The 16,452-nt window shown below is 40.4% G+C and overlaps 1 protein-coding gene and 1 long non-coding RNA gene across 2 annotated transcripts in view; both read right to left on the bottom strand.

The window, feature by feature from the left end:
- Positions 1 to 15,844, bottom strand: part of oprm1 (opioid receptor, mu 1) — a 28,904-nt gene extending 13,060 nt beyond the window's left edge. Inside the window, exon 1 of the mRNA XM_015013601.2 lies at positions 14,839 to 15,844. Within this exon, the coding sequence (XP_014869087.1) occupies positions 14,839 to 15,107 (269 nt within the window). The 5' untranslated portion in view covers positions 15,108 to 15,844. The remainder of the gene's footprint in view (positions 1 to 14,838) is intronic.
- LOC106933995 (uncharacterized) lies at positions 4,821 to 9,752 on the bottom strand. Its single transcript, XR_001421616.2, has 2 exons — positions 7,115 to 9,752; positions 4,821 to 7,032 (listed from the first exon to the last, which is right to left on the bottom strand). It is a non-coding gene; the product is annotated as an uncharacterized LOC106933995 (long non-coding RNA).
- Positions 15,845 to 16,452: the final 608 nt, after the last annotated feature.

Genomic DNA, 16,452 nt, shown 5'->3' with positions numbered 1-16,452 from the left:
GAATTTACCTGTTTATTCTCCATATCTCCATATTCATATTGTGCTTATTTTAATAGTACAAATATACCTTAATATGCATCAATACACGCAGTGGAAACCGTCTCAACGCAGAAGGTCTGCAGTCTTCCTTATTTCTGCTCTTTGGGAAACAGCCAAACAACACTGAGGAAAATAAGTGGAGCTCCTGGATTGGCTGCTTGGCAAACCCGCCGTCAGAGTCAAGCAGCATCGCTTCAAGGGATCTCAGCTTCCAAAACTGGTTTTTCTTTTGAATATTTTGGAAAACATTCAAACAGGCGGATTTTGTGCAAATAATTACATTCCAGAGAAAAATCTATGAATATAATAATCTATATCTGTACAGCATTTGAGCTCCTTCTAGTATGAAGGGTGCTTTTTATATAAAATTGATTGCTTGGTCGATATGATGTTCCGATAATGGATTTGCTCTTTATTTAATGTTTCATTCTCATTAGCTGTCTAATAATACTCTGGCTCCTGCAGAGTTAGCACAGCAAACAAAAAGATAGAGTAGCTATTAAGTCTAAGACTTCAAACAAGTCCATTTTTAAATTAAAATACATATTGATGTTATGCAACAAGCCCACTGATGGCTCATCGCTAATGACGGTCAATAAAGCTATTTCCTACGGGTTTTAGTTGCCTGGTGTTTATTTGACGCGTCATAAAAATCACTGACTGGAATTGAGAGGTCAGCTACGGGGCAACATTAGAGCTGGAATAAACGAACCGGAACAATCTGCCATTTGGAAACGGGTCCGCACCGACTCGTCGGTCTTCAGCGGCAGACTTTAAGAAATGCCAAAACTGAAACCCACACACTTGTGGTCCACAGTTTAGAACAGAAACGGCTTCCTTTTTTATGGATTTTATAACACGGCAACTAAATGAAATTTATTATTACCCTGGCGCCTCTGTAGTGACGCCGGCTTGTGTGTTTGTAGCCCTGAGAGTGATTCATGGGCTGCTGCTGCTGCCGCCGCCGGGCGCAGATAAGCCATTAAGTCCCGGCTCCAGAAAGAAGCTGTTCACATCAGTACGCCTCTGGATCGGAGGCGTACAGTAACACTGTCCATGCACTCTGTGACAAACAACGTGATGGACGCCGGGTTGCAGAGTGCGACTGAGTAAACGTGTTCCTGTGGGGGGAAGTGGTGAGGATGTGCAGCGCTCCAAGTGTTTATGCTGCCTGGAGGTTGTAATAGAAGAGGATTTCTCTCATGACGCATGAAACTTATATAACAATGTCAATAAATGTGTATGCTCAGATTTATTAGGCCTGTTTAAACACACAATTACGAGGCTTAAAGTTGATCCATGGATTTACACTGATGTTCACATACGCTGCAAGGAAACAATATTTTTTATCAATTACAAACTTTAAATCAAGCTGAATATTTTCTGAGGTCAATTATGACTCTCAAAGTTATACCTGTATTAACTAAATACTTGATTCATGAAACAGAAAGAGTTTTCATTGATTGATTTAAAAAAACAAATCATTTTCTTACATACATTATCCTTTTCTTCTACACCTGTCTTTCCACTCACACTCTCATTAATATGCTTGTATGTAGAGATTTGTCAGCTTCTTTAGCAAAGACGAGGCCCAGCCTCTCTGATTGGTCCAATCAGCAGTCTCGATTGCGTTGGCATGTCATTCCTCATGAAAAATGTTCTCATTTTCTGACAAACTGAATTTTGAATTTTCCCAAGCTGCATGCAATGATCTTCAAAATCGAAATAAATATAGGTGAGTGTGTAACGAAAGAACTGGTTTTCCATTTTGAATTTAATCCTGAAAATAAAATGCCTTCTTTTCGGAATCAGAATCAGCTTTTTATTGGCCAGGTTTGGGAGCCAAAACACTGAATATTACACTGGTCCTAATCAATGAATGCTGTTTCTGAAGGTCCATGGAGAAGGATTTTTTTTCCCTCTATATTTGTCTTTACAAATGTATTTTACGTCTGCTTTTAGCAGATTCAACACTAGATTAAAATTTCAAACTTCTTTAAGCAAACCAGCATGTACAAATTCACTGACAATTTTTATTAGTAACCAAGCTCATTTACTACTAATAATAATAATTGATGAAGATCTCAGAATAGATGCCAATGCTCTGCCATATCTTATGTAGCTGCTCTGTCTGCAGTGTCTCACAGCTTCACCAGGCTTCCCTGCTAGTTTGGTGGAATCCCTCGGCTGACTCGCGACTCCCTGGACAGATTATTAGATCTTCCAGATGGCCTGGAAGAGGCTGGAGAGAAAGCCGAAGGAAGTTGGTGGCAGGGCCAGAAATCTGGTCTGCTTTGTTCATACGATCTAACATCCTTAATTTTGGGAGCTCTGTGATTGGCCGATACTTGTACGTGAAGCTGATTTTATCCCCTGATCTTATCTACCAAAGGTCTATGCGTGGGAGCAGTGACTCATCTCAAAGTTGCGTGATTTGAAAAGCCGTGCCCCAGAGGCATCCTGATCAGACGGCCAAACCAACTCGGCTAATTTACGACGACGAGGAGCGCACGCTTGCTAAAGCAGAAACCAATCTCCCACCGTTCTCATTTAATATGTACAAGAAAGGAGGATTCATTTTGATAAAACTCCAGATTCAAAGCAGGTGAAGATGAAGAAATGTTTGAGGCAGCTTGACTAGCTCCCTCAAACCACAATCTAAATTTGCAAACCTAGACTCAGAGATTTATTACATCTTCAGGAAGACTCTACTGCCAATAAAATCCCTGCAGACTCATTGTTTGCATTTGAAGACAGGAGCACTGAGCTTCACTTCAACACACAAGCTCAAAGCAGGAGCTCCAGAAGACAGGAGGCAAAAATGTCACCTGCGATACGGACAGAGGGTTTAATGAAGTGAATCATAGTGTGACATCTTGGGGCCTGATTTGTAAAGAATCCAAATAAGGAGAACCAAATTGCATGAGCTAAAAAAAAAAATAATAATTGCACTGCAGTAAGTGGGCGCGTTGCACACGATCTACAAAGATTGCAATTGACTGCATGCACCAAAGTGGTGCAGGCCGCCCTCTTTAAGTAAGGGTGCTGCTGGCTGTCGTCATGGAGAGTCTGAGAGCAGAGTGGCCAAATTAGACAGTCATTATGCTGGAGGCATAATACTACTAATACTATCAATAAATGACGAATTTCATTCAATTATGTATATAAAAATAGCAAAAACATTTAAAGATGACTGAAAACAAAGTTTTATTACAATTCCGTCGGCCAATTATAACTTGAAGGTCAAAATATGAAGACAGTGAGTTTGGACTATTTACAAAAACAAGAGAGCATGTGGCACATCTTTACAGAGATTCTCTATTTGATTCTTTAAATTGGGATGTTTCACGTTGCTTCTCTTCTTATAGGGAGAAAAAAAAAACAGACTTACCAGCCGTGAAAAGTCTGTGAATTAAACTCTTGCATTTAAACTGATACAGGGAGAAGTTTGTGTGTTTTAATCATAATTTCTCTACTCATTCATTAAATCGCTGTTTTTGCTTCAAAGCTCCACGAGGAACAAAAATATTCTGACAGAAGATCAGATTTGGACAAGATGCTTTGTTGGCGTTGTCATAGAACATGTGAATCACAGATGCATCAAACTGACAGAACCGGGATGAATAATTATAAATCTGAAAAAAAAAAACAAAAAAAAAACAGAGATGACAAGCGTGTTTGGGGGATTGTCAGGCCGAAATGGTGCCAGATCTGCAGCTGGAACAAAGTGACAGACACACAAAGGACTTCACACCCATCTGTAAGCCTCAAAAAAACAACTGTAAAACCAGGATCTTAACTGTTAGCCGTGCTGCCTTGCAGCAAGAAGGTCCTGGGTTCTGATGGGTTCTCCTTGTGCTGCTGTGGATTTTCTCCATCAGCTCTGGCTTCCTCTCCTGGCTAAAAACACACAATGATGCTAATTTGTCAAGCTAAATTGGCCCCATAAGGAATTGTGTGCATGCATGGATGGATCGATACCAGTGTGCAAAGATCAATGCTTTAGTATCAGATTCCATCTTTTTTTTTCCCCAAATTATATTTTACACTTTCTTTATTTGGGAAAAATGCACAGAATCATGTTAATATGTTATTTTGTAGATAACTTTGTCCATATTATGTTCTAACTTGAACAAAATAATTCAAAGAAATAAAAACACAAAGAACTTTGACGATGTATTAAACTTATAGAAAAAGTATCAATACACTCCTTGTATGCACTTAGTATCAGATCAATAAGTAAATCTGCAATATTGCCCACTTCTATTAGATAGATAGATGGGATGTTAACTGTTTGCTCTGTTGAATCAAACCACCAATATGTCTGAGAGTATTTTTCTTTCCACCTGAACAAATAATTACCTAAAACTAAAGCCCTTCTCTAAGAATCAGACTTTGGCAACTTTAATTTTTTCACCCATTTTGAGTTTCAGCTCTAAATTTGAAAGGTATTTGACAAATGTAAGCGCCCGGTTCCTCTGGCTTGACAACAATCAACACTCCTTCCTGCCGGTTCAGGATGTGGATGTAATCCGAAACGGCCAAACAGCCTCAGGACGCAACACAAACATTGATCGAAATGCAACGATTCAGTGATTTCTTCTTCTGCGGACCCGTCTTGCGATCACTGACGTCACATGCATCAGCATTGAAAGGCAACACACAGGAACAATGCTGATCCCTTCACACTGCGAGCGAGGAGTTGAGATCAGTATCTATGATAAATAAGATGAATGAGGGGTTAGAAACTCAACACTTGTTCAGCTGCGGAAGGCGCAACATTTTTACTTTTTTTTTTTTTTTTTGACCCTGAGAGTGACGGGTTTTGTGTGGAAAAAAAGAAAACATGAAGTATGAAGGTTATGAGAGCACAACCTTCATGGCAAATACTTTTTGAAGGTTTATGAGAAAAAAGCCCTTGAAGGGAAAAAAAAAACTACTTTAGAGAACAACTGTCCAATTTCAATAGGAATACAGACTCCGTCCTTTTAATCGCTCCTGTAGAAGATTACCTTCTGTGGAAATGAAAGGGACGTATGAGGTCGACTCCAGATGCTCTGTTTGTTGCCTAGGAACGCAGCTTTTAATGGACAAAAGACCTGAGGGTCCGTCACCCCTCTCAAACTGCAGTAACAAACAACCACAAGATGTTTCAACAAACTAATAGCTTGGACCCTCCTGTTTGTCACAGCCACAAGCTTTTTCCTTTATGCTCTATAGCAAAGCAAAGCAGAACACAATTTGTAAAGTGGAAGGAAAATGATTGAAAATGTTTTACAAATAGAAATCTGAAAAGTGTGGTGTGCCTTTTTACTTATCCCTCTTTAGTCTGATAACTAACTCTTCCAGAAATAATCTAGTTAGTCCCCTTGTGTTTAACTTAATCGCGTTACAGCTCCAGCTTTTCTCTGAGTGCCTCAGAAGTTTGTTGGAGAACATTAGTGAACCAAAAAAAAAAAAAACAGTGAGCAGGTCAGGAATAAGGATGTCAGATTTAAACAGCGTCCCCACGCCTCAAGGGAACACAGAGAATGGTTCAATCCATCATCTGAAAATAGAAAAACGTCCCAATTAATGTTTGCTACAAGCTGTGGGATGTAGAGACAATGTGGGAAACTGTTCAGAGATAACAGGACAGGCTAATCCTGGAGGAGAACATGTCAGAGGCTGCAAAGGACAGGAGGGAGGGGATTTAATATTAGTCAATATTGATAATTAATAATAGCTTTTTTGTTTTAAATATCTTAAATGCTGTCAAACAGTGGATAAAACATCACCTTTTCCTGTTTTATCCACAGTTTCCTCTCAAGTTGTTGTACTCATTTTCTCCTTTCTCTTCACACTGTTTTTATATTTTTAAGCAGTTATGAGGCACGATGGCAAAACCGAAAACAGCTGCTGCACAAGTTACCCAACAGGCTGTTGCTAGGTAACCAACGAGTAGGAGAATCAGTTGATGCCACCCACCTTGCTTAGCTAGCTCTGAGAGGTCTTTCCTCTGCCTACATCCCCCAGAATGCTGTGCGGCTCCAGATCAGAGTTCAGTGAAATTATTGAAAATCCAATCTTGTAATTCTACAAAGTATTAACCAACTTGGGCTTGAATACAAAGGCCTGCCATACTTTTTCAGATTTTTATTTGCAGAGAATTCAAAGCCATGTGCCTCTCTGTTCATGTGACAGCTACGAGCTGCTTTGTGTGGGGCTATCATGTAAATCGCTAATAAAAGGTGCATGAAAAGTTTGATGCAGCGGCAGGAATTTTTTTTTTTTAAAGGTTCAAGGAGTTTGACTACATTTGCAAGACACAGCACTTTGATTCCTCACGATTAACCTTTCAAAAAGATTCAGTGGCTGAATAAATTGTCCCTCCGGTTGGTTATTTAAAATCTCAGCTTTGATGAAAAAAAAAAAAAATGCATGTTTTACAGTCCTTATTGTAGAATATAAAGAGCAGCAGAGCGAATCAGTCAGTAAATCACAGACAGATAAAAGAGCTAAGAATGTCCATTAGTCTTTGATTAGGAAAAAAAAAACATAAAATGAGTCTGTTCTTTGCTCTGTTTAATTATTCATCACTGACTCTTGCTCCATTCCTCAGAAAAATGACTGTATCCACTTTCCCCCGGCAGTTCTTTGGCCTCCTTGTTTCCCTTTCTTTGTTTTTTTTTTTTGTCTGTAACTCAACAGAAAACCTGCTGAAACAGACAGACAGAGCTCTAATTCTCCAAGAAGGCCTAGTAGCACTTAAAACCTAATTACTCATAAACACAGCGAGGGAGGGTAAAAAGATTAGCTTCTATAATTGCCACCCCGATGTATAAACTCTGACTCTTTTGCAATTTTTTTTTTTTAACAGAAACAATAAGCTGGATTCTTTGGGTTTCTCCGCTGTGCTTCTCTTCTTTTGGCAGCTTGTATGATGGCCAAATGCGCAGGCTAGTCCCTCACGTGTTTGTCTTGACTCATCTGTGCCAAATGAGCTTGCCTGCACTGGAAAGCAAACAAGATAATTGAGGTGTAAAATCTAAATGAGAGCGGCAATTATGGCGCCTTCATCTGGGCTACCAGCTACCGTTCGCGTCGCAAGTCGTGCGGGCGCTGCAGAGCCGGGGTCAGAGCGGCACGTCGTCGTCGTCACCGCGACTGAGGAATCTTATTACGCGCCGTCGCAGGTTCAGCGCCGCTTTCAGCAAAGACATCCATCATCACCCGTGGAAACGCAAAGCAATCAGAGCCGTTTCCCGTTCACGACGGAGAGGAGCTGAAACGAAGGCGGTGATCCTGATGATTTACTTCGACCTCGTAATCACACACTGAGCCCTAATCTGCATTAATTAGCTCCGAGGCGTTCTCTTTCGTGCCATTTCCTGTTAATTGCAGCGACGCGTCTGAAACTGTTTTAGAAGCTGAAGTCGGTGTGTTGTGTCGTTTAAAACGCTGCAAACGTGTTTAAATTTATCCATTGTTGCTTCCTGCAGAGGGTCTCTGTCCGTCAAGAAACAACACCCCGGGCAGTTTGTGCAAGCTGATGGTCTGACCTTTAATTCTGTTTAAAAATTAAGTGATCGCTCGCGGTTCGGTGGGTGGGAAACTCCATGCAAAACCTCTGGGGTGTTGGTCACCTTGGCAGCCTTAAAGCTCCAGGTAGAAAACGGATGTTATGCTGTGATGGTGGCATTTAACCCAACCATGACTTTAAATTTTTTTTAGAGATACAAACACATTGCTAATGTAAATTACCTGTCAACTGAAGAAGAATAATTTAAAATGTATTTATTTTATTAAAATCCAACCTTTAATTTGAGTATATTTATTGAGTGTTAAGAAATAACTGTTTTCCTCAAAACCCCCGGTGCTGTTACTGCTTGGAACTGCTTGTTGAGATCATCATTGAGAAAAATTGAGCTTGTGTCTGCTGGACTATTTCTGTGTTTATTTGCCCATGCATTTGCACAAAGATCCTGTGATACTAACAGGTCACCAGATGTTTTTTTTTTTTGTTTGTTTTTTTTAACGTATGATGATTTTTTTATATAAGATCACCTGATATGTAAATAGGTTATGTTTCTATGCACTCCAAGACTTTTCCAAGGGCTTTCACAGAAAAAGCATCCCCACAGCATCTTCAACAATATCTGATATCAGTGGGCATTATTTTCTTCCCACTTTGTGTCTCCATAGTTAAAATCCGTTTTTTTCTTTTTTTTTTCTGTTTACTGAAAAGCTGGTTTCATCTGATCAAAGCTCACAGTCTTGGTTAAAGTTTATTTTTTCCAGCTTTACATGTTTACATTTGTGATAGTAGGACAGAAAAGGGCATATCCTGGGCTGGAATCACTTCTAAACTCTACTAACTGTGCCCAAAGTAATGGGTTTCTGTGTCACATCATATTTGGACCCGAAAGGAAAAAAAAAAAAAAGCTTCGAAAAGTATAATTAGATGTTCTGAGAAACTCAACAAGCTTTGGAAAAACTTAAAAAAGAGGATTCTAGTACAGGAGTTTTGTTCCCCCACTTCTGAATAAATATATTGACTCTCAGTTTTTAACTCCTCTTGCACTTATTGAAAGGATTATTCAACATCTTTGCCTTAAGCAAACACATTTGTCTGAGTACAGCATCCTTAATGAATAAGCCTATCACTGAATAACTGAAAACGAATATAAACTGGACGTAAAATGAAACATGTGAACTGATTTTTGTTAAACTGGAGCCTGTCCTGCCTGTTAATTAGTTTCCCTACAGTGTTTACATAATCATCCTTTACCACCACATAGTCAAATTACAGCTAAGGACCAGGACAGGGTGAGAAGTTTAAAGACAAACAAACACAGTTTCAGGCATGAATGCCTTTTGTGTTTGGGATACGGGCAGATAGAAATGGCCTTGAACTGAAATGTGCTGCTGTACAGACAGACAAACAGATCCATCCCCACCACCACCGACACCTGCAGCTACAACAGAGCTGTTGGTTGTTTTCTTTTTTTAATCGAGAAACCTGAACAACAGCCCCGAAGCATCAACTATTAAGGAAGATAACTGTGACAAAATACCAGTACGTTTGCCAGTAGCAACACAAATGCGAGAATCCAACAACAGCCCGAAATAACGATGAGCCTTAATGTGTCCTCCTCCGTCTCATTAGGTCGTTTCTTTTAGTGATAAGACGCCTGACCATTATTAAAAAAAACAAAAACATTTTGCTCTCATGTTTGCAATAACATCTGCAAGAGAGCCTTTAAAGCAACAATTAAAAGCAGACACCTAAAAGAATCGATGAAAAGCTTATCAGTTAAAAAAACATCAATAAACCCTCAATTTTTTTTTACTTTTAGTCATTAGAACACATTATATTATGTCAAATTTTGATTGTCATTTTGTAGTGTCTAAATAATACCTTTGCACTTTCCTCAGAAGCTTTATGAAGCAAAAGTACAGTGGTAAAATCTTCTAAAATACCCCTTATATATTATACTGTCAAAAAAAAGAGAAAACAAATGATACAGATGGTAATGTGTAAAACTGTGATACAGTAAAACAGAAAAATAAGGTAAAGTTTGCTTTTTGCTTGTTTGATTTCTTAGAAACCTCCAATAAATGACTCAAGTTTGAAAAAGTTGAATTTTCCAACCTATTCTATTTTTATTCTTTTGGATCAGAGTGTAAATGAATGGAAATTGTAACACAAACATGATAAAAAATGAGCCCACTAAGGTAAATTAAGCATTCAGTTTAAGCTGAAACATATAAAAAGAATCATCATTAAACATTCAGAAGTGCGATATTGGCGTCGAGCTGTTGTGAAAATTTCATTACGCAACAGGAAAACTGCGAAGACGATGAGCCGCTCTTACTGCTTTTGAAATAGCCACTAGAGTCACTTTTTATGCGGTTGTTTGTAAATAATACAGTTAGTTTTATTTGCATACTTTATTTTATGAGCATTTTCTCTTCTTTTGAAAACTTTTCAGACACACCCATGCAAAAGCACACGAGAAAAAAAATCTAAAAATGGGAAAACATCCGTCAAACAGACGACATAAGAGAAACGATTTCCTGTTAAGCCACATTTACCAATCTATGTTTTCTTTCTTGAAACACTAGGAACAAATTGAGCCTTTATTAGAGGCTGTGGACACAAAGTGCCCACAAATCCAATTCGAAGTTGTTGTTTTTTTTTCTTTGCTAAGCTGCTTGTTGTTTATCTCCAGTTCATCTTTGCACTGACTCACCATCGGTGTCAGAAGTGTTTTTAAATTTTACTTTACCTTGTCAATTTTAATCTATCTCCCAGCTACTCAGACTAACTTATTTTAGATGCTCAAAGATCACATCTCAGACATTTCAGCTACACATCTGAGGATATTAAAGGGACTCCTCCTTCCATCTCTCTCTTGATGTGTTGTTTTATATTTGATTTATATACTGGTTGTTGGAGTGAGACTTTAGATTTAGTTGCATTTTTTTCTTAAGTGAACTGTTTTCAAGATGCCCCCTACATTTAAATGTTCTATACTAATACAATGTATTCACTTACTCCTCATCGAATGGTTAGATACTAAAAAGTCAAAGTCCAAAGCAAAAAAAAAAAATTTAAAGGTATTTGGAGGCTCTTTGAGGAGAAATATATTTTAAAAATGAGGAATGTTTAAAGACTCTTGTGCTCAATTGCATCTTGCAAGATCACTCAACAATCGTTCGCAAGGCAGCATTTGTTGTTCAGCTGGATGTGACAAAAAAACAAGCAAAAAAAAAAAACAATCCATATGAATCCAGACCAGCAGGAGCTTATTGGGTTTTCTTCTTTCAATATGCATTTCAGAGACGCTGCAGCTGCTGGAAGAGACCGACCGCAGCCACATCTGCTCATGCTGCTGGATGGGCCGTGGAGGAAGGAGATTTGGGAGAAGTGGCGGACTCATTTTGCTTGTCGTCTGGCTCCGCAAAACACCTCCCAGTGTTTCCATGGCAACAGGAAGCAATCTGCTCTGGCGGCAGAGGAAGCGTATTCCTTACGGAGCTCAAACTCCCTTCTGCTCAACCAGAATCGATTTTTTTATTTATTTATTTTTTTCCAATCGGGCGTGCAGCTCTCCGGTCATCTCGGTTTGTGCAGCAAAAGTTTGCTGAGTTTCACGGCGGGCAGGGGAGGAGCCACAGAGAGAGAGAGATAACAACAAAAAAAAAAGCTTGTGGCCGATGCTTAATGGCTTTCAGACTGTAAAAACACGGATATAAAATAAAAATAGAAAACTACCGTCAACTGTCTCAGTTTAATCTGGCCAAACTTCGCTCAAGGGCACATCCATAAAACGGAGAAGGAGAGCTCAAGACAACAGGAAAACATCCATTTACTGCTTATCATCATCAAAATGGCTGGTCACTTTCACTCTGCCAACAAGAGGAAGAGAAAAGATGAATGGAAAGCTGCAGCAGAGAACAATGACATTGTTTGCAGTCCTAATGGATTATGGTTTCAGCTTTTACCTGCGTGGTAATTCCCTTAAAGCCTCATTAGCGTAGCGAGTTGCAAAAGAGCAAGAAAAACGATCAGACCCAGATCTGGATCCTGGACTGTTCCTGGTTTGTTTTTTCCAAGGATGAATTTATGAATATTTAAATAACGCCACTTCTTTGTATTTCAAGCTGTCTGCATGTTGGTGGCTGCAGAAATGCAATGATTAAAAACAATGAAGGTGCCTAACTCACATTTCAAACAATGTCACTTCCATCTCAGCTGTGCTCCCCCTTTAAACCAGCAGCAGGGCAGATGGGCTGTGATCAATTAGTTTATGGTAGACAACATCTGACACAAATGTGCTCTACCGTGTATCTCTTTTTTTTATTTTAAACATTCTTGAAACATTTCAATAAAACTGCACCTAGAATAGTTTAAAATAGAAAAAAAAGAACACAGATTTTATCAAAATTCAAAACTAAATCCAATTTTTCATCTTAACTGCAGCCAATAGTTTTCTTTAAAAGAGTACATATTTTAAAATCGGCTGCTATGTCAGACACCAGCCGAGGGATTCATCAGCTGCATGCAATGTGCTTCAGATAAGTCGAGACAAAATGTGGAGACTATTAATTGGATTTCATTGAATGTAAGAAAAATGGTTAAGTCAAGAGTCGACATCTATTAGAAAAAAGATCATTATCATTACAAGGAGAAAAAAAGAAACAAAGACAAAGCGAAGACCAGTAATTTCCCTGCAAGTCAGCTGGAAGAAATTGTTGCAAGTTTTAAGTTGAAGGGCCAGTAACTGCACTGGCCCTTTAGCAGAGAAGAGGAGACAGTCCAAAGGTGGCAGGTGGTCAGAAACTTTCGTCCAAAGGCAGGCCAGTCATAATTTAACCAAAAAAAAAATGTAAATAATCTGTGTTGATGGTGAACATCAATCGGTTGATGTTCTTGAAGAACAGTGGGTTAGTCCAATGAAACGCCCTGCGCCTCTATCAGGGGGCAGAAGAGATGAGAGAAAAAAGGCTAAAAGGTCAACAAGTGAATTCAGCAAAATGTGTCACACTTACTAATACATCTGCCACTGCAGCAGCAGGTGCTGCCGGATTCGTCAGGGGAGATGTGACCCAGGGACAGACTGAGGAAGAGGTCAGATTAGCGTCTGTCGGCCCGGTAAGAAAGTGTTCATGAAGAGGAACGTTTCACAGAGGGAGAGCAGAGGGCTTGTGGACTGGTGTGTGTGTGTGCGTTTGTTTGTAATACCTTGTAGGGACGATTTTCCTGACATATACTACGTTGTGGGGACCAGAGCCTGGTCCCCATGAGGGGAAACCCTGTTTTTGGGTCAGGGGTCAGATTTAGGGCTAAGGTATGAACTGAGTTTTGGTTAGGGTTAGGGTTAGGTATGTGATGGTTAGGGTTAGGAAAAGGGGAAAGGTAAGGTTTAGGCTGTAGAAATTAATGCAAGTCAATGGAAAGTCCCCACAAAGATAGTCAGACAAACGTGTGCGCGCGCGTGTGTGTGTGTGTGTGTGTGTGTGTGTGTGTGTGTGTGTGTGTGTGTGTGTGTGTGTGTGTGTGTGTGTGTGTGTGTGTGTGTGTGTGGCGAGTAAAATTCACTCAACCATTGGTTGAAGAACAAAAATCAAGTCATTTGTTTGAAAGCATCAGTGGCCCTTCAACAGGAAATCTACCTTGGTCAAAGAGGACATCCAGCCTTCATAATAGCCTGACTTGAACTCTGTTGAAACAGGCAAACTCAAAAAAAAATATCACTATCAAACCAACTGATGGCCGCATGAGCAAACCATCCAAAAGTTAAAGACGCAGCAGTCATTACAAGTGACATTTTGTGTTCAATGTTGAATAAAACTACCTGTAGTTTTAGTCTGGATGATTTGTTTGTCACAAACAGCTGGTAGTTTGTAGATTTTTGCCATTAAACCTAATCTCCCGTAAAGGTTGAAGAATTTTGGGTGCAGAATCACACAGAGATAAATGGATCAATATGTCGATAAGACGAAGCAGTTGTGTAACATCAACCGGTAAAAAAAAAGAAAAAGAAAAAAAAAGATAAATAAATGTGCACATAACTCTCTTCCTTGTTTGCACTTTACCACCAGATGGAATTAAGCTCTTGCTTGATAACGTCCTCACAGCCAGCCTTCTGCCTGGCTGCTGCTTGCCGCCTCTAAGAGATCAACAAGAATCTCTCTCTTGAGGTTTTCTGCACACACCAGAGCAGAAAGCCTTAACTCTTCATCTCAGTTCTCGCATAATCCTTGCATATACTCGACGACGATCATTCGGCCTTTAAGTGTTCTCCCGTGGCCAATTCTTCTCCAAGCGGATCTGTCATTTCCCTGCTGTTCCCTCTACCAATCTAATACTCTTTAATCCACCAGAAAGAGCTTAACCAGGTGCATCTTGCTAACACAAATTCCGACTTTTCATATCTAATTAGACCCACCGTATCGATGAAACTGATTCCAGACGAATTATGCTGTCGGAACCTTTGATGTTTGAGGAGAGCAGCAAATTTCTACCATGAAGCTGACATTCAGATAAGACTCTCCAAAGCTGACATTTCTTTACGCACAACTTCAAAATGCTAATTAATAGCATGTGGATCACAATGGGCCGTTTGTGCGTAAAATTTGATTAAAATAAAGGAGTAAAAATAGTGGACATAATGCAGCCATTAATGGCTCCTTCTTTAGAAACTGAAAGTTTCCCAGTCTTGTGCGTAAAATCTGAAATTGCGAAGCTGAGCAGGGAGAAACACGTGGCCATCTGTTGCTTATTTAAAAGCATTTTTCAACTATTTATGGGTTTTCTCCGACGTGCGTGCACTGCAAGTCCAGAGACTTGGGGGGGCGTGGGGGGGGGCTTTACAGAGGCTCTACGGCGTATCATGTTTTTGTTCTGCGCCAACACCGGAGTAACGGGATTTCCCCCCGCTCGGTTATTGCGCTGTGGTTCAAAGAGGCGCATCAAGAGACACAATTTCATACTGTAAAGCGGTAAAAAGAAAAAGAAAAGTGTGTTCGTTTCTTTACACTTGCGTTGGGTTGTCGCCCTTCGCGCGCTGGGGGTGGGAGAGGGTTGGGGGGTTATAGACGCATTTTACGCACGAACAGCAGCCCTGCTGGAAACTGCGTGTCCATTAGACACGCGCGCGCACACAAATGCGCACACCCATTGGTCCAGCAGCAACAGGCTGGAAGAGTTTTAAAGCGTCAACAAAGCTTGGAATCGGCACAAAAAGGGCAACTAAGCCTCATCTTACACTCTTTCTTCTCTCTCTACTTTTTTTTTTTATATGTTCTTACCTTACAATGATGTACATGACCAGCACGTTTCCCACCAGCCCCACCATGCAAACTATGGAGTAAACAGCGGTGATTATGATAGCGATGATGACGGGGTTGGCGTCTCCGTCCTCCAGGCTCCGGGTCACACCGTCGTACCCGCTCCCGTCGCCGCCGCATCGCATCTCCGGGAAGCTGCCGTTGTCGGTGAAGTTCCGGCAGATGCTGCTGTTCTGACCGATCAACTGGAGCTGGCTCCGGAGGTCTGAGCTGTTAGCGGCGCTCTCCATGGCCCTTTGCCCTCGCCTCTCTTTAAGCGCTTCTAACTACGGCTGCCCGTCCGCGGACTCGGAGGCTGCGTGAGGTGTTCGCTTGTGCCGTGTGGTGCGCTCCGCACGCAGGACAAGTCTGAGCCGCGCCGCGACGTGCTGTAGAAATGCGCTGAGAAGGTAGAGAGGGGTGAGTTCACTGACGACCCTCTCGTGGCACCGTAACGCCGCGTGGGAGCAGACAGGAAGCGTGGAAGTGAATAAATTTTCGCTCTTGCTTTATTTTTCCAAGCGCCGCGTCTCTCCGCACCATCCTCCTCCGTTCATGTTCCTCTTTTAGCTCACAAATCAGTACTTCATTGGTTCCTCCTCTCTCTTCCCGACCTGAACGTCTTTTCCCCCCCTTTCTCCTCTCACTATGCTTGCATCCTACCTTCTCTCTTCTCTATTTTCTACTCAGATCTTTTTTTTTTTTTCCCCTTTCATTCCCAAACCTCCTTATAGCTTCCAGTCAACCTATTTGGAGGTTGATCGCAACTCGGAATATATTCAAAAAGTTATTTTTGCTTCAACTAGTTAGTTCAGAAAGTGAAACATGTGGCATAAATTCACTAAACATATAGTCTGAAATGCATTTCAGTTGCTTTTTATTTCTGTGGCGAATGAACAACCAAATTCAGCTCCTCGTGAAATTTACATGATCACCCAAAGCCAACAAAAATATATATTTAAAATTTAAAAATGACTCATTTTGGACCTTCTTTGGTATGAAGTCCTGCTTCCAGTGCAGCATGGCATGGAGGCGATCCACCTGTATCGCTGAATGGGAAACAAGATTACCTCGTAATATTAGATTTTGTGTCTATTATCTTGCTCTTGACAATATTCCACAGATTATCAATGCAGTTTAGATCAGGCCAGTTTGTGACACCATGGTGACTAAAGCAGATATTGGAACAAATTCATAGCAACGTGGCAATAATACATTAAAATCAGTACAAAACGTAACTTCATTCTATGCTATGCAGACACTCTGTCTGCACTGACGAACATTAAGTTAGTTTATCACGCTGAATCAGAGTCGCCACAGGGCAGACACACCCATTTTCTGATAAATGAAGTTAATCATTTGACCACTGGGGGGCGTTCGCTGAATGTTGACGTCTCATCCCAAAATGCTCTTGTGATCTTTCAGCTTGGCAAAAACAAGAAAACATGACACCAGTGCAGTGCAGTGTTTTATTGATATACACACAATGTGGTTGGTCAAGAGTTTAGGTAAAAAAGAAAAAAAAAATGCATTTTTGGTAAGAAAAAAAAATGGAGTCTTGACTGAAGTTCAGGCTGGAAGACTCTTTTGGTGCAC

The sequence above is a fragment of the Poecilia mexicana genome, unplaced genomic scaffold, assembly GCF_051168715.1.
Source record: "Poecilia mexicana isolate PSO_F unplaced genomic scaffold, ASM5116871v1 scaffold_15, whole genome shotgun sequence".
NCBI classification, from domain to species: domain Eukaryota; kingdom Metazoa; phylum Chordata; class Actinopteri; order Cyprinodontiformes; family Poeciliidae; genus Poecilia; species Poecilia mexicana.
Note: the sequence above shows the minus strand (reverse complement) of the source record. Positions and strands in the feature narration are given on the sequence as shown.